This window comes from Gordionus sp. m RMFG-2023, chromosome 3 (assembly GCF_954871325.1).
Source record: "Gordionus sp. m RMFG-2023 chromosome 3, tfGorSpeb1-WG-v2, whole genome shotgun sequence".
Classification (NCBI taxonomy): Eukaryota; Metazoa; Nematomorpha; class Gordioida; order Chordodea; family Parachordodidae; genus Gordionus; species Gordionus sp. m RMFG-2023.
Window position 1 is genome coordinate 23,487,940 of NC_088777.1, and position 27,140 is coordinate 23,515,079.

At 27.3% G+C, this 27,140-nt stretch overlaps 1 protein-coding gene across 1 annotated transcript in view; it reads right to left on the reverse strand.

The window, feature by feature from the left end:
• The window catches only part of LOC135925797 (beta-catenin-like protein 1), a 35,908-nt gene that overhangs the window by 3,968 nt on the left and 4,800 nt on the right, over positions 1 to 27,140 (reverse strand). The window contains exons 5-8 of the mRNA XM_065461288.1: positions 13,560 to 13,654; positions 13,444 to 13,516; positions 13,343 to 13,401; positions 13,148 to 13,296 (exon numbers count right to left, since the gene is read on the reverse strand). Of these exons, the coding sequence (XP_065317360.1) occupies positions 13,148 to 13,296; positions 13,343 to 13,401; positions 13,444 to 13,516; positions 13,560 to 13,654 (376 nt within the window). The remainder of the gene's footprint in view (positions 1 to 13,147; positions 13,297 to 13,342; positions 13,402 to 13,443; positions 13,517 to 13,559; positions 13,655 to 27,140) is intronic.

The following is a 27,140-nucleotide window of genomic DNA, read 5'->3' on the forward strand; positions in this document are numbered from 1 at the left end:
AGTGTCAAACACCAAAAATACTTTTTGATTTCTTTAGAATTTTAAGGGCTATAAAAAGCAAAAATAATTTTGGAAAAATAGATTTATCACGATTTGCAACTTTATAGGCTTATATCCTTTTGGTTCTGGTTGAGCTAGGGCGCTAAATTTTTTAATTAAATATAAATTATAAATAATAGTGTTGTAAAATAAAATGATTTTTGGCTAGGAATCACAAATATCATCACGTAACTAGTTCATTTTACTTGGTTGATTTTTTATATAAGGTAAATTGAGTAACTTGAAAAATTAGTTCAAAAAAGTTGGTAAGTTATATTTTAGAAAAAAAGTGGATAGTTTGTTAATATTTAATTAAACAACAATATACGGTTAAAATTCTAGCCTTTCTAAAAATGTAACTGTTTATAGGTAATTAGTTACATTAATAAAACTAATAAATAAATATCATGACAAGTCTCAATCATTTTAAAAAGTGTAGTCCGAAAATCTACCTTTTGTTGATTTATCATGGAATCATTTTGCAATTGGTTTCATGGGGAAATTAGAAGAATAAGTAGCATATGAATATTAAATAAGCCATTTTATATAATTATTTGAAAATAAGGCTTGGCTCAAGTTTTCTTGGCTTGCAGGTTAAAGATTTTATTTTAACTATCTTTAAAAATCAATAGGTTAGCAATTAAATAAAATCCTAAAGCTATGTCCTAAGTCGGCTTAATATAACCGGCCTAAAAGTATCGGATAAATATCCAAAAAAGTAAGAAGAAAATAAGATTTTAAACATGCCACTCATTTAATTTTCTAAATAACGATTATCATTATATTTATATGAGCAAACATGAAAATATACCTTCTAAATAAAGGGGGAAGGGGATGTATGAAATGACCACCGACACTAAGACAAAGAATGAGATCAATGAAACAATTATCAATATCCAGGCAAATGGTTGTAGTTCAAAAAAGTATAGAATTAGTCGTTTTAGTCACAAGAGATCGTTATAGTTAGAAGGAATTCGTCAAGAGATCGTTATACGTACAAGTGATCGTTTAGCTAAAAGAAATTCGTTACAATTTTTATTAAAGATTAACTGTTATTTAAATTGATAATATTTAGCAAAATATTAGGTTGTTGATTAACCAAATCTTCAGGACGAGAAACGGCTTTCATCAATAAAAAATTCATGCCGCAATCGAGCTCGTTTAGAGATCGGATTTTTATTTTGGATCAAAAGATACAAGAAATCGCTATCGTATAAGAGATCTTTATTACAAGAAATGGTTATTGTTACAAGAGATTGGTACCATTAGGATCATGACAAGAGTCAGTATCATTACAAAAGAGCGTTATCGTTATATGAGATCTTTATCGTAGACATTATGGAACAAAAGAGATGCTTTCGCGAAAGATGGGGATAACTCAATGTCTAGAATCAGTCATCACGTATAATAAGTTATCCTGTATGGGCAGTTCAGAATGGATTTGAGCGATTTAAAGGAAGGGGTGTCGAATACGTGTATTGAATTAATTATAAATTCAAAGAAATTTGAATATAAATTTTGTAAAGATAAAATGTTTAAAATGTAAAGTTAATAGAAAGGTTAAATTATAAGAAAATTAAAGACAATTATATAAAATAATATCGATGGTATGTAAATTTTAGTAGTATAAATATAGAGATAAAAAATGTAATATCAAGAAGAAAAAGAAAGGAAAATCTTTTTTTTTATAATTTTTAGTTTGACTTTGATTTTATATTTTTAAGTTTTAGTTTATTTATGTTATTTTAGATTTTGATTATATTTAATAAATGAAATTGGCATCTTCAATTCGTGTTCATATAAATTTTCAACTCCTAACAGTATAGTTGTATAAATAATGCAATCGTATATAATGTAAATTAAGATGAATATTCATCCTTATATATTTATAGAATTGTGTCATTTAATAATTTCTTAAATGAATTTTGAAACCATTCCTTATCATGGCGATTCAAATATATTTCATTTATTTGAAATCTATCTTGTGAATCAGCAGGGCCGAGAGCATAGATATATAGCGTTAACGGTTCCATGAAAATTATTTCTTCTATTTTAAGTTATAAAAAATAATGTCACTGAGAGTAAAGAAGAAATTGAGAGTATTATTATAATAATCCTCAAAAAACGTCAATCAAATTTAGCCAATAGTGTTTTTTAAAGATAATTTGTCCAATAAAAATGATTATAGCGTATTCGGTCCAATGGTAATCATCATACCAAACTCAAACATTTGCACTTGGATACCATTTCAAATGCTACAAAAATGACCCAACCAAACTTAAATTTTTTATACTTATTCTTTTAGTCATATTATTTTTTTAAATAATCAATTCATACTAAGAAAATCATCTTTTATATCCTCAACCCAAGATTCCTCATCAGAAGGCGTTAAGATATTGGGCTGCAGGCTGAATATTCATTTTTCATAACTATAAAATCTAAAAAAATTTATTTAGATAAATTATCAATAGAAAGAAATCTATCAAACAAGAAATATAGCATAGCCACTTGCATTTTGTACATTATATATTTTAAAAAGGTTATATAAGTAAATATTTGCATTTATATCATTCTCAGTTTAGTTACACCCTTGGAGTCGTTAAATTAAAAACATCATACTTTATGAGTTATCACTACTATGAAATATAATGGGTCTGTTATTTTGCACTAATTGTTATCATTGGAGCAATTTGGATTTATGAATGAGTCTTTTGGCTTTATAGAAATTTAAACTTCAATTATTTTATTTTTGATGAGATCACGAATACCAAGGTAAAATATGAGAGGACATGTTCTCCCCTGCTGGATCCTTTTATCAGAGTCTCTGACATGAAAGCTGAATAAAGGAGAGTTTTAATGTCACAGTATGTCTCTATGAATTTAAGAGTAAAACAGTGAAATGTTCTCGAAATTTATTATTAAAAGCATTTTTAAAGTCTACTTTGATAAAATCCATGTTAGGAAGAGGATTTAGAATATAATATGAATGGCATGCTATTTTGACTTCACACTGAATCCTAATTTAAACTTATGGCAATTATTTTTGCTAATAATCGTCTAAATAGCCAATTGCAATGGGGTGACCACCACAGAGTTTTTGTGATACAATAAGGTTTCGCCCCATATTTGATACAAATCTATGATAGGAGGTATGAACTTAAAAGCATTAAAATGATTTTTTGAGATATGTATAGATTTTATATGAAATTCTCAAGGGTGAAAACTTATGAAAAATTTGTTAAAATAATGAATAACCAATTATTTCTTTATTAGATATAATTCATATAACTCACATCACAAATAATATAATTTTTATACCATATTTTTATAATATATTTGGTTTTTTCTCTAAAAAATTATAGAAATCTTTGCAGAATGACACGGATAATCTATTCCTATCATTTAACTATTGATTAAAGGAAAAATTCTTTCAACGTTGGCATTATGAGCTGATATAGAAAAAAATAAAGCTTGCTATAATAGCAGTTAACTAAATTTTGAACGATTAGAATATAAAGCGAAATCAGACCTATTTTTAGTGAAGAGCAAATTTTGCAAATTCAACTATCTGATTTTATTTTTGACTACTTGGGAACATTTTTAATTTCTATCCATTAGAAACATTCAATTATTCTAGAGGTTCTGACTAAAGAGCAAAATATAAAATTCTATGTCTACATTTAATAAATTATTTTTCACTGCATCTATTTAATTTTTTTGTCCATTTTCAACATTTTGTTTCAAATATTGCTTTTACTTTTAATAGAATTTTTTTCTTCTTTCTCTTAATAAATCGTCGCCTGAGAATTATATTATTCTATCTTCACTTTTTTTAATATTTTGATTATTAGATATGCTTTCCTAATTTTTCTTTTAATTTAAGGATTTGTAATTTAATAGTTCCTCATCATTTAATTATATGAAATACCATGACATATTTCTTATTATTCTAAAACTGAAGATAGAATGAATAACAAATATTATTTTTTAATATTTTAAGAAATATTATTCTATTCTCCAAACAACTTCTCCTTAAATACAAAAATATTATTGTATAATAATAATTAATATTGTAAACAAGACAACAGATTATAATTTTATTTTAAAAATTTAAATATAATATTTTAATGGAATGAATAAAATTATGGTAATATTATTTTTCTTAAAATAATAATAAAAAATATTCTTTATAATTTTTTGAACAGTAATTAATATCAGGATCTTTATAAAAAACAATACAATCCGTTATAATAACTCTTAGATCTATTTACATAATACTTGAAAACGTTTTAAAGAATCATGCTGGATGAATTGATTATTTTTTGTCAATGGAATAATATATTTTTTCAATAAGAAAAAATAGGGAGATAGAATAATCTAATAGAAGCTATAATTTATTTATAAGTTAAAATTCTAAGATTTTTTTATGTAAATAGATTAATATATTCTTAAATAATCAACATATCAAAAAAAAATATTTTTGACAAAAATTAGGATAGAATAACCTCTAACTTAGGTGACAAAATATTTTAATGATTGAAAATGGTTAAACATTTCAATCAAAGTTATTCATGGGGAGGCTTGCAGCCCATGGTGTGCCAAGCATAATATTTACTAACGTGCCTGGGCCAAGACAGGGTTTTTGATAAAAAGCCTAAAAAAATTTCATTTAAATTTAGCATAGCTTAAAAATATTTACATTTTTTTTCTTCAAATAATAATAAATTTCAGTATTGCAAACAAAGTGATTGCCTAAATAAACTTAAATATTGTTTATTTTCATTTAAAACAATAAATTAAATTTTTGGATATGGGCTTGAACAAAACTTTTGAAACTGATGGGCTTGGGTTTGAAATTTTTATTTAATATGGACTGGGCCTGCAAATCATTCTTACTGCTGGCCTGGGCTGGAGGCTGATGAATAAATCAAGGCCCATGAAGGTTTCCAATTTCAATAACTGAATTATTTCATTTAGCATCTGACTTTATTTTAACTTAAAGGAATGGGCAAACCACAAATATGCCTTATTTAAATCATTTGCACAAAATTTCTGATAATTGCAGGATTCAAGAAATTGTTGGACACAAGGAAATAAAGAAAGCCATTATATATGAAATATCAATCCATTTTCATTTTGGCATAAATAACAAAAAAAAAAATAAAGCCTATTTGATCTTACCTTAAATTTATATATATTTTATTTTCAAGAACCCGTAAAATATAAGATACTAGCTGATAGCCCGTCAAGAATGACGGGGAATCGGAATTTTCTCCTTTATTTGATGATAGATGAATCAGAAATTTATAATTAAATAAGGGGTTATTCTAAAATATTTCCATATATTTAGTAATTTTAATTTATGTGCACTATCAAAAATCTTTTAAACTAAATTTTTATTCATTTGTATTTATAAATCTAATATATTTTTGCTAGATAAGAGTTTTGAATAACTTATTTTCGATTTAAACCCCACAAAACTCTCATCTAGCAAGAATATATATTTTAGATTATAAATTACAAATACAATAGAATAAAAATTTAGTTGTTTAAAAGATTTTTGATAGTGCACATAAATTAAAATTACTAAATATATATTTCATTAACAATTTTATATGGAAAATTTTTAGACCCCACAAAATTCTCATCTAGCAAGAATATATATTTTAGATTATAAATTACAAATACAATTGAATAAAAATTACTAAATATATACTTCTTTAACATATTTTATAAAAATAATGGAAAATTTTAGAATAATTCCTTATCTAAATAAATATAAATTTCTGAATAACACCTCATAAGATAGGAAAATTTCTAATTCATCCATCATCAAATAAAGGAGTCTGATTCCCCGTCCGTGATGGGCTATCAGTTAGTAATAAATATATGTTGTATTCCATATTAAATCAACCAAAAAAAGTCGATTTTCAACCCGACCCCCTTCGATTTTTTTAAAAATTTGCATGTTGGTAGTATATACACTAACTAATAAAAATGTAAAATTTTTTCAAATCGCCTTACTTCATGAGATATGGCTATCTTTAGAAAGGCGGAAATTCCAAAATACACTATATTTAATTTTAAATATCTCAAAATGTAATTAAGCTAAAGACATGATTTAAATTTTATCAAATAGCTCTAGAATAGCTCTTTATTATGATATAAAATTTATTTTATTGAAAAAAAGTCTATTACCAAAAACCGGAAATGGCTATAAAATAAAAATTGCTCTTTTTTTCTTTTAAAATTTTTTTACAGATAGACATTATACTTCTTAATATTTGTACAAAATCCTAGATTGGGACGAGTACTGGGCCAAAAGTTATTACACTTTAAATATAAGTAGTATGGCTTAAATCCTATATTATACCAAATATATAGTAATTTACGAAACAAATAAAAAGAAAATTCATTTGGGATCGGGTCGAATATATTTTTTTATAAATCTTTCTGGCCGCCGTGTTAGAAAAATTAGGTCCTATGCAGATCACTAGTAGACATTGTGTCATATTTAGCACATAAGTTTAGCTATTTTATTTTAGAAGGAAAATAATTGTAAAAGCATTTATAACTTTATTTAGCTAATTAATGGAAAATTAATATTCTAATAAACATATTAATTAAATAATATCATACATTAAATAATCTAATGAATTAGAATAAAATTTGACTTTCATTTTTCCTTCCATTGGAATAAATGAATGATATTTTTGTGTCCCGGGAATTCGTTTGGCCATTAGAAATCTATTTCCAAGATTGATTTCCATTCTTAAATATTATACTTTGCTAACAAATATATAATTAATTCCCGGGATATTGATTCTAGTATAATTATATAAGTCAATAGGAGTTATTATATGATTTTCATGAGGAAGTTGCAGGCTTGCTCTAGCCGCCAACCTCTAGTAATTCCCCCTAAACTATCGCAAGGAGTTTTGCCATGTGCAGTTGCAAAAAATGCCATTCTACCTTGATCCCAAAATCATTATAATGATTGTAGAGGTTTACAAAGTTATTTTTTGTTTTTATACTGGGTTACAGCTCCATCAGAAAAATAAAATATTATTGAAATCTTATCAAATCTTTCTTTCAAGAATAGAATTAATTTTATTAGAAATAAATGAAAGGAACAAGAGTTGTGTTTAAGACAATCAGATATAATCACGTAACTTAAATGTTTGATGATATCGCCTTCGCAGTAATAAATCATAAATGGTGCCAAATATAATTATTTTATTTTAATTAATTATTAAGTAGATTAAAATGAAAATATATTTCTGACGATCCAATAATAATTAATTATCTGGCATGAAAAATAAACTTCATCATTCACTCACAGTTGCCAGGTCAAAAAATCTCGAATTTAAGAAGAAATTTGGGACGAATATAATCTTTAGGTTGGGGTGAAGAGATTATTGAGCTCACTTTTTATTATCATAGTTGTTACTTTATTACTTTTTACAAAATCTTATTATTTATTCCTTATACTGCCTCCAAATCAAGGCGTTTTGCGTTATATTTAAAATAATACAATACAATTTGGTAAATGTTGTTTTGAGTTTTTTAACATTTAGTAAATGCAAAATAATCAGATTTTTTAGGATTTTAGTTTTAATGCTATTCACATTTATTACCCACTTTTTTAAAAAAATAATTACTCTATATTTGGTATAATATAGGATTTAAGCCATACTACTTTATTTAAAGTGTAATAACTATTGACCCAGTACTCGTCCCAATCTAGGATTTTGTACAAATAATTACAAGTATAATGTCTATCTGTAAAAAAAATTTAAAAGAAAAAAAGAGCAATTTTTATTTTATAGCCATTTCCGGTTTTTGGTAATAGACTTTTTTTCAATAAATTAAATTTTATGTTATATTAAAGAGCCATTCTAGAGCTATTTAATAAAATTAAAATCATGTCTTTAGCTTAATTACTTTTTGAGATATTTAAAATTAAATAGTGTATTTTGGAATTTTCGCGTTTCTAAAATGGCCATATCTCATGAAGTAAGCTGAGTTGAGAATTAAAATTTTATATTTTTACTAGTTAGTGTATATACTACCATCATACAAATTTTAAAAAAAATCGAAGGGGGGTCGGGTTGAATTTTCAGTTGATTTGATATGGAATACAACATATATTAAATTACAGATAAAGCAGGCGATAAAATTATAAATAGTAATTTTTTTTTACAAAATTATATTTCCAATAAATCTAGCTAGCATTAGCAACATATTATTTAAAATTATATTGCTTATGCTTATTCAGGTAGCGTAAAATATATTTATTTTAATCTTTATCATATTTATAAATAGTAGCCTGATTTTATATACCATGTATAGAAATCGTGATTTCTTTGCCCCAAAAAAGCATAAAAGGGACGAGATTTTATAATTATATCAACTTTTTATTTATTTAATGGTTTTTTTGTAGATATATATTTTGTTAGCTAATAAAATTTGCAATTGAAAATTAATTACTTTTAGTTTAGAATTGTGTTGGTAAATTGCTATAAAATAGCGTTGTACTAATAGTAGTGGCGTATCAAGGATTTTTATATAAGGGGGGGGGGGAAATTCTTTTTGGGAGGCATTGCCGTCCAAACCCCTTTTAACTGGCCTACTCCAGCTTTTTCCTAACCTTCGACCGGGTCATATGTTTGAGTTATTATATTAAATTATTCATAATTAAATAATAATTAATTATATTAATATTTTTAGCTTTTATTTACTATATGGATATTTAAAGAAGAATATAGTCCAATTTTTTATTATTTTAAATTAGGTATATTATTAATAAATTTTTTTTTAAATGTAAAATTGAAATATAGTTATGTGTCATTTTTTTTATAAAATTTGTATAAAAAAAACTAGCCTCAGTTTATATTCTCATACAATATAAGTAGAATAAATTTTTTTATTGAAAATACTAATTGTAGTTTGTATAAAATATTAACTAGAAAATAATTTAAACAAGTTTTTATAACTTCTTATCAAATAGAATAATATACAAAAAATTTATTAAATACTATAATTATAATGTGATTTTTAATTTTCGTGGGAAATTTTCCAATTCATCAAGAATTTCGTTTGTCGTTGGAACCAAATCTCTGTGAATATTTAACAGAGCTAACCCATTTAGCCTAGATTTGGAAGGTCCTTTCATTCGTACATGTTTTAATAGGCAAACATGCAAAAATATAAAACAGCTTCAAAATATTTGAGAATTTGATCCAAGGTTTCTTTACACCGATTGGGCGCATCAATAGCATGCTCAATTCGAATTCACTGATTAAATTGATTTCAGTATCAATATCATAGGAATAAAATTTGGCTGAATATTTAATTTTTCCAATAGTGGCATCAGAAAACGAAGAAGGGTCTTTAGGTAACAAAATTAGAAGACTGCTAGACTTGTTTTTTATCTAAAAACCGTACTTTTATTTGCGATAAAAAAATATTTAAGAATAGGATGAAATGGATATTTTATAATATTTTTCAGTTGAGTCAAATAATTGCCTAGGTGCGAGGTTTAATTAGTGTTATATCATAAGATTTAGCTTTAGATTCAACATCTAGATAAATATTATGAAAATATTCATTTACATTCATTCTTATTGTATTTACCTGTTCATATACATTTTCCGCCAAATCAAAAACCTGAACCAAATCTAAATTTGGTTTTTGTAAATTTCTACAAAGTGAAGAATGTTAATATACTCACAGGGTAATTCCATACCAAATCGATAACTTTTCGGCTCGACCTTTTTAATTTCGATAAAATTTTGTATACTAAGAGAATATCATTAGAAAGCATCGAATCCAAAATTTTAGCCTCCTAGTACTCATAGTTCCTGAGATATCAATGGTCAAAAGTGCCAAAAATGACGTTTTTTCGTAAAATGCGATTTTTTAAAATTGAGATAAGTTAAAAAATAATGATTTTAAAAATATAAGTTATATGTCAATTTATAACTCTATTAAGGGTCTTTTATTGAATATTAAAATTTTTTTCAAAATAATATTGTTGCGGTTTTTATTTAAGTTATAAATTTTAAACATGAAAACTCCAAGTGTTTCGCTTTCCAAATTTTTTTGAATTTAATATTTTCTTATTCTCTAACCTTATATCTATTCATAAAAAAAATTTAAACTTGGGACAGCCATGGGTTTTTTAGTTATTGCAATTTAAAAAATCAAAAAAAATATAATATTTTCAAAAATAGATGGCGCTCATTTATAAAATAACGCGTTTTGTTAAAATTATTATTTTTTTTAAACTTTTCTCCATTTTAAACATAAATAATAAGATTTTCCAGCATTAATATTATGAAAATATATTATTTAGATCAATTGATAGACTTACTTATTATTATTATTACTTTATTGATAACTTGTAAAAATTATTAGTTTTTATAATAAATGATTAATTTCCTAAAAAAATAGTTACAATTCCTATATAAGAAAATATAATTAATTTCTGAAAGATAATAACAAGTTTTCATGCACCAGCCTTGATATTAATTAATTTTTATTTTACAAATATTTCAATATTAATTTTTTCTTAAAATTATTTATGTATAAATATAAATGTGCAAATCCTTTTAAAGAATCTAAACACTTTTATTGTAAAAAGAACCTGCGTAAAGTTACGACGTGGATGACACAATTTCCAAACATTGAGGCGGAACACTATATTTGTGATAAATGTCGTAAGCGTTTATCACAAAAAAATATTGAAAATATAAATTCTGATAGCGAATATGTAAATAATATCCCCACAGCATCCGCATCAATAGATACAATCAATTAAACCTTAAACGAAATTGGAATATCTCCTATTAAGAAAAAAAAACTAGCTGAAAAAAATTATCCAAAAAAAAGATAGCAAAAATATCAAAAGCTCTTTCAGATATAATAATTAACAATCCAGAATCGGACACAAAAGACAATAATGATATACTCAACAATATGAAATTACATTATCCTAATTTATCTAAAAATAAAAAATATCAATTGCTGACCATTCTGCCTCCTAATTGTAGTGCAAATAAAATAAAAACGGAATTCAACGCTACATATCATATGGCATATAATTCCAAAATCATTTTAAAAGAAAAGGGGATTCTTTCAACTCCAAATCGAAAGCCTGCAAAATATCTCAATCAAAACAGTTGATATTGTTAAAAGTTTTTTTTGCAGTGATAAAGTTAGTAGGGTATTACCAGGAAAAAAAGATTGCTTATCTATCATTGAAAAGGGGGAACGAGTGAACGCTCAAAAAAGGCTAGTTCTTAATAATTTAAAAGAATTATATAGTCATTTTAAGGAGAGTAATTCAAGCATAACAATTGGATTTTCGAAATTCGCAAGCTTAAGACCAAAAAATTGCATATTGGCAGGGGCTAGCGGAACACATAGTGTATGCGTTTGTAGCATACACCAGAATATTAACTAATGATTTTAGGCTGTGAATTAGCAACATTGACTAAAAATGGTGAGGATATATTAACAACTTATAGAGATGTTATAGGCAGAATGATTTGCAACCCCCCATTACCAACCTGTTATTTTGGTGACTGTAGCGAGTGTCCTGGCTCGACACTCTTAAAAGAACGCATTGAAAAATTATTTATAAAAAATGATATAGCTCTTATTACGTTTAAACAATGGGTTTCGGTAGATAGAACAACTCTGGAGACTATTTCTCAATCTTCAGACGAATTTATTAATTAAGTAATATCTTTCATGAATTTTTATTTATCTATTATATTTACAAATTAATAAAATAATTTTACGAAATTTAAAATTATTAATGCTGGAAAACCTTATTATTTATGTTTAAAATGGAAAAAAGTTTAAAAAAAATAATAATTTTAACAAAACGCGTTATTTTATAAAGGAGCGCCATCTATTTTTGAAAATAATATTTATTTTTTGATTTTTTAAATCGCAATAACTAAAAAACCCATGGCTGTCCCAAGTTTAAATTTTTTTATGAATAGATATAAGGTTAGAGAATAAGAAAATATTAAATTCAAAAAAATTTAACACTTGGAGTTTTCATGTTTAAAATTTATAACTTAAATAAAAACCGCAACAATATTATTTTGAAAAATTTTTTAATATTCAATAAAAGGTCCTTAATAGTTATAAATTGACATATAACTTATATTTTTAAAATCATTATTTTTTAACTTATCTCAATTTTAAAAAATCGCATTTTTCGAAAAAACGTCATTTTTGGCACTTTTGACCATTCATATCTCAGGAACTATGAGTACTAGGAGGCTAAAATTTTGGATTCGATGCTTTCTAATGATATTCTCTCAGTATACAAAATTTTATCGAAATTAAAAAGGTTGAGCCGAAAAGTTATCGATTTGGTATGGAATTACCCCACAAGGAAAAGAAATTTTAATAAAATTTATTTTAAAAAAATAGGTTCTAACCCTAAATCTCGGATTGCTAGACAAACATTAACATCAGTGGACTAGGTGAGCTATTAGAATAGATATTTATTTGCATATATTATAAGTTAATCAAATGAGATTGGTGGTTAATCTACTTATCATAGAATTAATATATCAGGATGTGGTAATGCATATACTTTTATATTAAAAAAAACAAAATTAGGTTTTGTACATAGAAATTAAATTTTTAACAAAGATAAATTTTATATACTGTATATATTTCATATTAATAATCAGAATAACATATTTATTCTATCATTATGACTATTCAATTTTCCCTTTATTTAGATCTAAAATAAAAATTGTGAATAATTAAGACATAAAAAAATTGACTTTTTATGGCTTTTAAATATACTTTTTTAAAAAAAGACGAACTTGTTTGTCTTAAAAGTAAATTAGGAAGTCCTCATTCAAATACTTTAGCCTGTACTAAAAAGTAATTAATTATCTTAAGCCGACCTAGGACACAGCCTAAACCATGGCCTTCACCGATTAATCCTTTTTAGATAATATTCTTCAAAGATTATCAAATTTGGGTAATTTATAAACTTTAAAATTCATAGATTGATGTTTGAGATATTTTTATTTTATATATAATTAAATAAGGAAATAAATAGTGCAATAACCTGAGCATCAAATTCATAAGTTGCAGTCCCTCACCCTCTAAGAAATTTTCTTGATTCTGAGGATCTAGCAAGCATAAACTTAAGCAATCAAATAAATTAAAAAGAAATTCATATTCTTCGCTAGTTTCAGGGTCATGTTTTTTATATATCTAAATTAGCATTTATTATTATTTACATATATGATATATATCTCACAGCTAATTGGCGCAACAATACATCTATGCCACCTAAATTTCCTAGATGCAAGCGATTCCCTGGAAATTAAAATTATTCAATATATTTAAAATTGATATTACCTTCATGATTTTGAAGGAATATTGCAAGTATTTCACTGGTATACAATTTATTAGAATCAAAAGGAAGTTTGAGCTATGATTAAGAATTAAAAAATATATTTAAAAAACGATTCTACTTTTAATCTTTTTATTAACCAAAGTAGTAATTCTTCCTGAGGATTGCCTTCTTTACATATATTTGGATATATTTCTGAAAGATTCTCGATAATAGCTATGAATGTGGGATAAATATTAAATGAAAGAAAAAACATTGTAAATATCATATATATATATATATATTAATAGCCATAGTTGTTAAAGTCATATAAAATGTGTTATGCAAGGAAATGTGTAAAGATAACTACTCCTACCCTAATGTTAAAAATATTCTTTTTGCATTGTCATAAATTCTAATGTTAGGCAATATTTTTCTGGCTAAAATATTGAGTTAGCCGTTTTTAAAAATCGGCTCAAAACAAGCCGTTTAACAACACTAGATTCAACAATAATAAAACTAGAATAAGTATTGAAAATTCCAACATAGTTGAATCATAGAGCAAATCTATAGGAGGTATGAATAAGAAGTCTGCAATGGATATTCTCTTTTCTGCTTCGACTAAGCGATGATAAATTTTAGGAGCATGTGAATAATTTTACGTTGAATTCGTTATCTGAAAAGCGATGGCAGTGTAAAATGGAGAGTTTAAAGGCCAACAGATATCAAATGGTCTAATAAATAATTCAGGAAAAACTAATTATCTGCGATATAGAAGCAATTTCATTGCTTATAGAATTAAAACATCTTTTTATTTGGTTTGATGTATTGAATGCAAGTGAATTTAGTAAGAAGGGTCATAGACGTCTAAGAAAATGGCTTTCAGAATTCCCTCGAATCAGCGAAAGAGCTTGTGGAAAAATTGTTGAGGAGTGCTTTTCTTTTGTTGTATACAATATTTAAATAATTTTTTATCCTAACAACCTTTATGATTCTATCATCTTCATTGATATAATTTGTTCTTTTCGATTTATCTAATAGATATAGAAGTAACATATTTTCCAAAATTTGATATGATTCGGAATTTCATACATGCAGACTTAATCATGAAGTTTGCCAAACTTTTGAAAGCACTATTTAGAATGTTTAGGCCAATATGTAATGCTTAAATAATATACAACTTAGTTTATTCTTCAATATATTTGATAAACATTTTAAAAAAATGTTAATAGTAAAATATGAAGACGACTAAAATAGTCAAACGAAGAATTTATAAACACTAAAGCATTTATAATAAAAAAATTGAATACACGGAATATATAAATAATTATATTATTATAAAAATCAACTTTTTACCCTGATAATAAGTTAAATAGATTTGTGTGAAAATGTGATACCAATATAAGATAGATAGGTTACAGTAATATTGAAAACGATTATAATGGCGGAGAGCGATTGTTGTTTAAAACTAAGTACACCTTTACATTGAAAATAGAAAAGTTCAAATGCCGATCCCATATAGATTATAGCGTATTTGGGAAGAGTGCCGTTTTTTAATTTAATTTATAACAAATTTCTTATGTCGAAATTTGATTATAAAATGAAATGTGTCTATGTATGGTTTTAGATTTTTTTTACGTACAATTTAAATAGAAAATTTCCAAGATGATTATATAGAATTAGAAAATTAAGAAAGGATTTTAACAATTTAAAAGAAATGAAACCGATTTTAGTATAGATGTCAATATAAAAGTATATTTGATATCGAGGATCAAGATATAAACATGCATAGAATTCATCATTTTTTTAGCTTTAGCGCCCTTGATACTAAGGAAGAAACTAAAATATTGGTAAAATGTTGTATAAGTTTCTTTATTTCAATTGTGCACTAAGAAATAAAAGGAAATAATCTTATATGCGTCTTTTTTTCAAAAAATAGGCTATACTTTTTATAATTATAAATTATCAGTAATATATATAATATATAGTAGACAACATTTACATAACTAGTCCATAATGGATTGAATACAAATTACAAAATATAATTAACTTATGCAGATATGATGGAAAACAATATTTTTTTATTTGCAAATAAATTTTAAAAAAATATGGAAATGTTTTCCATCAAATCTACATGCCATTTATAAAATAAAAGCCTATATGAACCTTTTAAAAAATTATACAAGATCGGTTTGACTATCGCCTAACTTTTTATATAAACCCAGGCTTTCTATCCCGTCAATAAATCTTTATTAACTCTGCGCCCCCCCCTCCCATTACACATGAGCTAGCCAACACCTCTAATAATAGTTTATATACTTATACAACTAGTGCACAAGAACACCTGGTAAATAATTTCATCTTAACTTCATTGAAATGTTTGATACTATTAACATAATCTCTTTTGCAAATAAAAAGGCAAGGAGAATAAATATTTAAATTCCTATCGTTTCTAAAGATTATACAGGCCTATATACATGAAACATGCACTATATTAATTTTTATATGTTACTCATATTTATAAAATAAATTTTAGCATATTAAATGATTTAAGTTTTAATCAAAATGCAAAAAAATTATCAATAAGCTTAAATAAATTGTAGGTGGGGATTTAGGTGGGTGAATTTGAAATTTTCGGGCGAAATGAGCAGAACAGACGTCTATTTATTAAATTCATAATAGTGCATATTTTATAAGTTTAAGTAAAAACACATCAAAAAATTTTTTTTTAATATAGGGCGGGCAAGTTAAACAAAATTTTTAATAAAATGGGCCCCATAAGGCCTCTATGATCGAACCTTAAAAATATTCTTTAGAGTTTTGATTCTTGTACATATTCTAAATTCTTCATTGCTCCCTGAAATTTAAGAATTCAATATTATAATGTGTATAAAATAGTATTATCACATTCCACGGGTTGCTACCAACTGAGGTCTGCAAGACCCAGCCTTAAAAATTTTTGCCTAAGTTGCCCAGCTTGTTAAATTTTGGGTCTGACCCGGCCCAAATTTTTAAAAAAAATTTCTTGTAGCCAGGATTAAAATTTTCTAAAAATTTGCCCGAAATTTGGCTTAAAATTTATGAAAAGTCAGACCCGTCCCTGATGGTTTAAAATTTACTAAAGGTACACCACAGCCCTATTTTTTTCCACAAATTTTCGGGCCATCAGATTTTTAATATCTAATCCATATCTACCCGGCCCTTCCCCCCAACCAATCCTACCTTCAGTCTCATCGTGGCAAGGGAGTGGTAATGTCTTTTGGCGGCTAATAGAGGTTTAAAAGGTTCCCTGTGGTGTGGGTCTAGAATAGGATCACCGTCTCCACGATGAGGTGTAAAAACCACCTAACGGGGTTGATATCAGGAAGGGCACCCGATTGTAAAAACCTAGCTACAAAATTTCATGATATTTAAATCAGAAGGAAAACTGGTCAATGGGTAACCTGGAAATCGCCATTAAATGGAGAAGAAAATTAAAATCCATATATAATTTTTTCTCTATATCTCGTGGATGGCCATCTATTTCTATAACAATCATTTTAAAATCATTGTGTTTGATATATCTGCACTGTATTTGTTAATGGATTATATATTAAATAACTTATTTAATTTCTTGTTAATTAACTATATTATTTATCAGAGTTGTTAAAGTATCTAGATATAAAAATGTGATATCTGTATCTAGATAGATTTTTTAACAAGTATCTGTAACTATTTTAGATGTATCTGTATCTGTTTTTAGATGCATTTTGATATACTTTTATCTAAAGCTTTTTTATATTAAAAATAAAAATACTTGAATGCAAAATTTATTTTATTTCATATATAAATATAATTTATATATATATTAAAAGTTATATATAAAAAAATATACATATAAATATTCATTAAATATTATGTCTGAGTTTATTAATAAATCAGACAAATTTTGATATTAAAATCCATTTCATATCTGCCATTTTTATTTTCATTGAAATTGGTTGTATTTATTTTACTAATTTTAAAAAATTATTTTAGATAAATATTAATAGTGATGAAGAGGAAGAAGTAATAATCAATAAATCATCAATCAGTGTTGTTAAACGACTCGTTTTGAGCCGATTTTAAAAAAGGCTAACTCAATATTTTAGCCGGTTAAATATTGTCTAAGCCTCGAAATTTCGATAGTATTTATCTAGACCGTTGTTCTTCTACAAACAAAATCTTCAGGCTGGGTGAAATATTGAGTTAGCGGTTTTCAAAAATCGCCTCAAAACGCACCGTTTAACAACACTAGCATCAACAAGTTCAGACTTTGTTTTTCCATGGCCAATATATAGAGCATATTTTAAAATAATATCTCAAAATAAAGAAAACAGATAATGCTTGCCATGTCTACCAAAAAATATGAAAATTAATGTTAGCATTTCCTCAACTTGCATTAAGTTTTACAATTGTAATTTAAAATTTTAAGAGAAAACATCAAGCATTGTTAATGAAAATAAAAAAGGGGAAGGAGAATAAATCTTTTTAAAAAATATTAGACTAGGCTCATCCATCGTCTACTTATATTTTTTGCCAAGAAACCTCAGACTATAACCCAAACTCCTTTAGTTAATTTAATAACTTCTTCTATTCTCTCCCAAAATCCTACCTTCAGCCTCATCGTGGCAGGGAAGTGGCAAGTCTTTTGGGGACTAATGGAGGTCTAAAAGGTTCCCTGTGATCTGGGTCTAGAATATGATCACCGTCTCCTCGACAGGGTGTAAAAACCACGAAGGGGTTGATGTCAGGAAGGGTATCCGATTGTAAAAACCTTGCTACAAAATTTCCCTATGGTTACACAAAGCATGGGCGGGGTACAATTGGGCCTCCTCATCCACCTACGACAAAAAGAAGGATGGGAAACCTGGTGGAACCACGATTCATGAAAATGAAACTTATGACGGGCATAAACGACCTAATAAGTGGAGAAACCAGTCTACGGGGGATCAAGTAAGGGTCGCGACATAGAATGTCGGGAGTATGACGGGAAGAGTTAGAGAAGTGGTCGATGTATTGCATAAAAGGCATATGGATGTGTGCTGCATACAGGAGACCAGATGGAAAGGAAATGGCGCAAGAATAATTGGCAAGACTAGTGATAATTAAAATTCTTTTGACAAGGAAGTAATGATGGTAAGGCTAGAGTTGGGGTATTAATTGAGGAGAAATTAGTAGATAAAGAAGTCGAAGTGAGAAGGCTAGATAACCAGGTGATGGTTATCACGATGAGTTTTGGTAGAATGCTATATAATATTATCTCGGCATATGTTCCTCAGGTTAGAAGAAGTGAAAAAGAGAAAGATATATTTTGAGACAGTCTATTGGGAGGTGACATCGAGATTGGCAAATGAAGAGGGGATTATCCTGGCTGGTGATCTGATGGACATGTTAAGAGCGAGTAGTGAAGGTTATGAAGGAGTATATGGAGGAATCAGTTACGGCATGAGATATCTAGAAGAGGAGAGGATTTTAGTGATGCTATGGATATGATTGTCTGTAATACAATGTTTAAGAAAGAATCAGAGAAACTGGTGTCTTATAAGTCGGGTAGTAAAAAAAAGTGCAGTGGATTATTTGTTATTAAGGAGATGTTAGATGTATAGTAAAAAAAGTGAAAGTGATACCGGGAGAGAAATGTATTAATCAGCATCGACTAGTTATAAGGGATCTTACTTTTAAAGGCGCCAGGATCACTAAAAGAAAGTTTGTGCTAAGGCTAAAGATTTGAAAATTGAAGAAGGAGAGTGCTAGAAGTCAATGACATAGGCGATAAGGGAGGCTGAGGTGACACAAGCATCTGGATAAATGACAAGTGGGAAGCCATGAAGAAATCCTTGGTGATGACAACTGAGGAGGCATGGGCCGCCTAGACATAAGGAGACTAGGTGGTGGAACCCGGAGGTAGCAAAAGCTGTAGATGAGAAACGGAGGTGTATCAAAGAATGGTATAATAGTAAAGAAAATAGTGATAACGATATTTACAAGATGGCGAAAAGAAATGTTAAGAAATTCATAGCGAAGGCGCAAGAATAAAAAAGACAGGAGTTTGCTAAAGAAATGGAATAGGAAATGTGGTTTAAATGGCAGATGGCAAAAAAGAGGCAGGATGTGGTAGGTGTTAAATGTTTGAAAAATATGGAAGGAAAAATGGTGATTGATAGTAGATGTATTAAGAACACATGAAAAATCTATATGGAAGGACTTTTGACGAAGAAAATGAATGAGATAATAATATGATGAAATAAGTTTGGTTTTACATCGGGGAAAGGCACAACAGATGCAATTTTTGTGGTGAGACAAATACATATAGTATCATGAGAAAAAGAAACTGTATTATGCATTTGTTTTGGAGAAAGCATTTGACAGGGTGTGGCGTTAGGTTACTAGATGGGCCTTGAGAAAATCAGGTGTGGAAAAATGGTCGGTTATTGAAGTGATGGCAATGTATGTGGGAGCACAAAGAGCAGTATGGACGGATTATGGTGATAGCGAAAGCTTTGAGGTGAAGGTAGGACTTTATCAGGGATCCATGCTGAGTCCATCATTATTTACCTTAGTAATGGATGTGGTGGCTAGAGAAATGCGTGAAGGACCTTCCTGGGAGTTATTATATGCAGATGACCTTGTATTAATGGCAAACAGTGAGGAAGAATTGAGGGATAAAATTAGTAAATGGAAGATGACTGTGGAAGCAAAGGGCCTGAAAATGAATGCATCAAAGACAAAGGTGATGATTGGTGGGGAAAATCTAAAGATAGAGGAATCCGGTAAGTGGCCGATTTATGTGGGAAGGAGTTGCTAGAAATATAATCCAATGCACCAGATGCCAGAAATGGGTACATAATAGATGTAGCGGGAAAAATAGAAGTCTGATGTTAGCAAGAATGACCTTTATTTGTAAAACGTGCATAAAAGGGGTACATAGTAATGATAATGTGGAAAATGGTGGTCTGGATATTGGCAATGAGTAACCTTAGGAAAAGTAGATAAGTTTTGTTATTTGGGTGATAAGCTAAACACAGATGGTGGTGTAGATTCTGCTGTTGTTGCAAGGGTCAGACAGGCTTGGAAGAAGTTAAGAGAGATGTAGTCTATTCTTACAAATAAAAAAGTCTCTCTGAAGTTAAAGGGGAAAGTTTATGTATGCTGTGTGAGGAGTTGTTTAGTTTATGGCAGCGAAACATGGGCAATGAATGCGACTCACGAAGCCAAATTAAAAAGAACAGAAATGAGGATGATTAGATGGATGTGTGGGGTATCTCTGAGAGAGAAAAACTAGAGGAATTGCGAGCAAGATTGGGGTAATGCAACGAAATAGACTGATGGTTTGGACATGTGGAACTTATGACAAAAGATGACTGAGATGCACCTAGTGTTGTTAAACGGCTCATTTTGAGCCGATTTTTTAAAACGGCTAACTCAATATTTTAGCCAGAAAAATATTGCCTAAGTCTTGAGATTTCGATAATATATGCCTAGACCTTTGTTCCTTCTATGAGCAAAATCTTGAGGCTTGCAAAATATTTTTCTGGACGAAATATTGAGTTAGCCGTTTTTAAAAATCGGCTCAAAACGAGCCATTTAACAACACTAGATGCACCTTGATGGAAGTAGGAGGATAAAGACCTAGAGGAAGGGTTAATATGATGTGGACAAATGTGACAACGGCAAATATGAAAAACATGAATCTTACAAATATTGATGCTCAGGACCGTCAAAAATGAAAAAGAAAAATCAGAGGGAAAACTGGCCTACCCAGGTAAACCTGGAAATCGCCATAAAACGGAGAAGAATAACTTCTTCAATTATAGCTGGCATTCAGTCATTTACAATTGTTGAAAATCCTTCATTTTTAAATATGATCAAAACATTAGCTCCACAAAAAAATATAATTTACCGACAGAGTAGTTGGTAGAATTTCCCAAAGATGGGAAAATGAAAAGAAAGAAATAATAAAATTTTTAATAGAACCATCGCTAATATGCACAACATCAGATTGTTGGAGTGCCTATCGCCAGTATAGCTAACATTTAAATTTGTATAATAATTAATTAAGAACAAATTATTTGAGCAGTTTTAATGAATGTTAATTTTTAGAACTGCACACTAAACAGATTCAACAAGTTTGGAAAGAAAAAATGTAGCATTGGCTTGTAAAATGATGACTGGTAGTCATACATATGAAAAATAGAAAGAATTTATAAGATATAGCAAAAGATTATTGCATTCAAAATAAAACTCAAAGATCATTACTGACAATGCCAAAAAAAATTTCAAAGCTTTTATATTTATTATATGATTACTTATCTATTATAGAGTTTTCAAGTCAATTGAAAATACTAATGAATCCATGGATGGTCTAGAAGATGAGAAAACTGTTGTACCAATATCAAGTCTTTATACTATAGCTAAGGATTTTGGAATATCAAAATCATATAGTTTACTTACATCAATGTTGTGCCAGTCACATTGAATATTGTTGCCACTGTGGATGCCAATAGAGCAATGCAGTTTAAGCAATATCAGATGGTGAAACTATAATTTTAATTATATTTAATATTTTACTCATTAGATACATTGTACAACATAAGTTAAATGTTAAAAATACGGTATAGACAAAATAAATCTCCAATTTTAACTGAGATTATTAAAAAAATATTAGCCGTTATTTTATATATCTTAATATAACCCGATGGAACTCTACATATAATAATTTGCAATTAATGTCAGTTATTAAAGCTCAAGGTCTTCAACTGATTGCAAAAAAATAACCTTTGAGAAAAAACATATAATTTATATCTGATTTTTTTAAGTATACCAACAGCAGCATATGTGATTGTTAATAATGCTTTAAATTTTGATACTCAACAAATTTTAAATAATTTTTCCAAAAATGAATGTGGAGATTTAATATTTTTAAAGAATATCCTGATATAAAATTGTTATTCATAAAATATAACAACACTCCTTTCAAGCACCCTGATAGAAATACTTTTTAATGCAGCTAAATGTGTCTTTATGATATACGAGGGTGTCTGAATGACAAAAATTTTAAAAATATTTTATTACTAAAATCTAATAATTATCTATAATAATTTAATCATATATATTATATTGGGTCATTCCATGTCAAATGAGCAAAAAAATCAAGATTTTTGGCCGACCCCTTTCAATTTCAATAAAAAGCGGTAGACTGGTTATATATGTTCCCATTAGATCATAAACGAAATTTTAGCGCATTAGCAATTATATTAGCGGAGATAATCGGGGTTAAAGGTCCAAAAAACGTCTTTTTTTGCTTTTACTGATGTTAAATAATTAGTTTTTAATTTTTAACTAAATATGATCAAATATTGAATCTAATATCAATAGCTAAGTTAATAATTGATAATTATGGCAAAAACATCAAAATTAATTTTTTTTAAAATATGGGTCATCTTATGGTCAGTTGAAAATTTGAAATTAATATTTCGAAATGAATATGATCTCCAATTTTAAATTTTTTTAAGAAATATTATCCTTTTACTATTTTTTTAATAATTTCTTCAACAATTAGCATGGCTGGATATTTATTTAAAAAAATATTGCTATTTTTATAATTTAAAAAAATAGATGGCGCTATATATAATAGTTTTAATATGTTAAAATTCATTTATTTATTGATTAAAAATATTTTAATGTATAATATATCATAAAATTCGATTATATAACTTTGTAAACCTTATTCCCCTGAGATATTAGCAGGATAAAAAATTTTAATAATTTTTTTAATATTTCAATGTAAATTAAAAATAATTAAAAAATCCGACTATCATGCGAACAAGAAAGCAGGATTAAAGGAGTGCAGGAAAATTATCAAGGGAAAAATCGAAAATCACATAATTACCCGGCCAACCCCCCATTCCCCCCCCCAGACTAAGTCATACCCATCAAGACCAAGAATGTTATGAAATTGTCATTAACCAGAAAATTTCAAAGATTTTTAAAAAAATTTTAAGCAATATAAATAACAAAAAACTAACTAGTTATAAAATTTTAGGTATTAAATGAATTTGAGCATTCTCTATAAAATTTTTGATCAAAGTCTTTGAATTTTGAGCATATGTTTAACACTGAAAAAATTAATAAAAGTAAGTCAGCTGTTTTTATCTTTTCTTAAAATTATTAAAAATAAACTGATTAGCAAAATTAATTAGCGAATTTAATCGATAAATCACAGTTGCTAAAAATACAAATTGATTTCTTTAATATTTTTTCACAAACACCGATTCATTTCTTTAACATTTTTCTAATTTAAAAAAAACTAATTTTTTATATTTTTACTTGTAGTTAAAAATAAATAAATTTTTTAAATGAAACCTTTAAAAGATAAGCTAAAGTGTTGCAATCCACTGAATAAACCAAAACATAAAAATTTTTAAAAAAATTTAAGATCAGTTCTTCCATGGATGCTTAATATAAATAATGATTTATATCTTCAACAAAAAATATGTAATTCGTGCCGATACCAGTTAAGTAAAATTGGTCCACACATTCCCAAAGAATTTATATAACCAATAACCCATAATCAGGATGCTTTTGAATCGATTAATGAAACATTACACAATATTGGAGAATCACCAATTAAAAGAAAACGTTTAATGGAGAAAAAATATCCTAAAAATAAAATTCAAAAGATTGAAAATCAATAAAGAGTAAGGTTTTAGAAATATCTGATTCCGAGAATGATAGTTCAATGAAAGAGGAAATTCTTATTATATTAAAGGATAACTTTGATAAATTATCAAAAAATTAACAATATCAAATTCTTACAATTTTGCCTCAAAGATGGAGTGTAAATAAAATTCAAAAGGAATTCAACGTAACATCATACATGGCAAGAAAATCTAAAATGGTAAAAGAAAGTGGAATTCTTTCATTCCCAAAACATAAGGCAGGAAAGACACTAAACAAAAAAACATTTAAACTTGTCAAGGATTTTTATAGTTCTGATGAAATAAGCCGACTCATGCCTGAAATAAAAGATTGTGTATCTGTTAAAGGCGAGAAAGAACCAGTTCAAAAAAGACTTATATTAAATAATCTTAAAGAAATATTCACGATGTTTAAGGAAGAATACCCAAATATATCAATTGGATTCTCTAAATTTGCCGAACTTAGACCAAAAAGCTGTATTTTAGTTGGAGCTAGTGGCATACACACTGTTTGTGTCTGCGCTATTCATCAGAATGTGAAATTAATGACAAATGTAATAGCTGAAATTACAGCAGGAGAAGATTACTGTATAAATTCTTAAAACTATCTTTTGGCGCAAATTATTTGCAATCCATCTCAGCCAAAATGTTATTTAACAAATTGTGATCAATGCCCTGGTATAGAATGTCTTAGGGGATAATTATACCAATTGTTTCAGAGAAATCGTATAGAATATGTCACGTTTAAACAATGGATCACGGTGGATAGAACAAATCTTAAAACTATTATAAAGTCCGTTGATGATTTCATCGATTATTTATTAGAAAAAGTTCAAATTTTACTGCGTCACTCGTTTATAGCTAAACAACAAAGTTTATTTTTGAAGAATTCCAAAGAAAATTTAAAAGATGGGGAATTTTTAACAATTCTAGATTATTCAGAGAATTATTCCTTCATTTTACAAGATGAAGTTCAGGAATTTCATTGGAACAACGTGCAGGTTACTATACATCCATTTGTAGCATATTATAAATCTGGAGAAGAATTAAAAAATATAAATTTTATTATTTTATCCAAATTTAATTCTAAACCAGAAAAAATAATATATTTTTCAGATGGAGCCGCGTCTCAATACAAGAATCGCAAAAATTTTCTGAACATATGCCTTCATAAATACGATTTTAATATTCCTGCCGAATGGCATTTCTTTGCCACTGCTCACGGCAAAAATGCATGTGACGGTATTGGAGGAACTGTCAAAAGATAAGATGTCAAAGCTAGTCCTCAAAGACCAAATAATAATCAAATCCTAACCCCATTAGAATTATATAATTATGCTAAAGAAAATATTATTGGAATTCAATGAATATATATCCAATCTAGAATATATCGAAGGGGAATTAGCCATTCGTAAAAGATTTAATTCTGCGCTGCCCATACATGGGACCCTAAAAATTCACTGGGTTATTCCCATTGATCAAAATAGACTAAAAACCAAAATATATTCAAATTCTAAAAAATATAATATAAAACAAGTTTCGTTTTTAAATGAAAAAATTATATTTAAAAATATTAATGGATATGTAACATGTGTATATGATGATAAATGGTGGTTAGGATTAGTGTTGTTAAACAGCTCAATTTGAGCCGATTTTTAAAAACGGCTAACTTAATATTTTATCCAGAAAAATATTATGCAAGCCTAAAGAATTTGCTCATAGATGGCATATAGGATTGAACATCTATTGGCGAAATCTCGACGCTTAGGCATTATTTTTCTGCCTCATATGTTGAGTTAGTTGTTTTTAAAAATCGGCTCAAATCGAGCCGTTTAACAACACTAGTTAGGATATATAATCGATAAATATGATACAAATGAAGAAGTAAAAATCCGATTTTTACACCCTTGTGGACATTCAGCCTCATTTTAATTTCCCCTGAAAGATGATATTTTAGTGTTACCTAAATCTCATATTCTTTCGCTGGTCAATCTTTCTACTCCCACCGGTCGAACATATATATTATCTCCTGAAGAAATCTCACAAGCTAACCAGGCTTTGTATTCCTTTAGATGAAGTAAGATTTAATTAATTTATATGATATATATAAATTAAAATATTTTTAATCAACCAAAAAAACAAATTTTAACATAATAAAAATATTATATATAGCGCCATCTATTTTTTTAAAGTATAAAAATGGCAATATTTTTTTTAAATAAATATTTAGCCATCCTAATTGTTAAAGAAATTATTAAAAAAATAGTAAACGGATAATATTTCGTAAAAAAATTAAAAATTGGAGATCATATTCATTTCGAAATATTAATTTCAAATTTTCAACTGACCATAAGATGACCCATATTTTAAAAAAAAATAATTTTGATGTTTTTGCCATAATTATCAATTATTAACTTAGCTATTGATATTAGATTCAATATTTGATCATATTTCGTTTTAAATTAAAAACTAATTTTAACATCAGTAAAAAGCAAAAAAAGACGTTTTTTGGACCTTTAACCCCGATTATCTCTGCTAATATAGTTGCTATGCGCTAAAATTTTGTTTGTGATCTAATGGGAACATATATAACCAGCCTACGATTTTTTATCGAAATCGAAAGGGGTCGGTCGAAAAGTGATTGATTTGACAAATAATCTAAAAATCATTATTTTAGTTATATTTTGATAAATGTTATATCGAGTCAATAAATATTTTAGCTCATTTCATGAATTTTCAAAATAGAATCCATTTAGGTTTATGCAAACCTTATATAAAAGTATAATAAAAATTATATCTGTATCTAGATAACTTTTTAGACAATATATCTATATCTAGTTTTAGATGATCTGTATCTAGATCCATTTAAAAAGTATCTTTTAACAACTGTTATTAGATTTAGTATTTTGGTTAAACTCTTTTAAAATACATATAAATGAGTATAATAGTATTAATCAAAATATTAGCTTGAAATTCAAAAAATATCTGGGCTGCCATAAAAATTT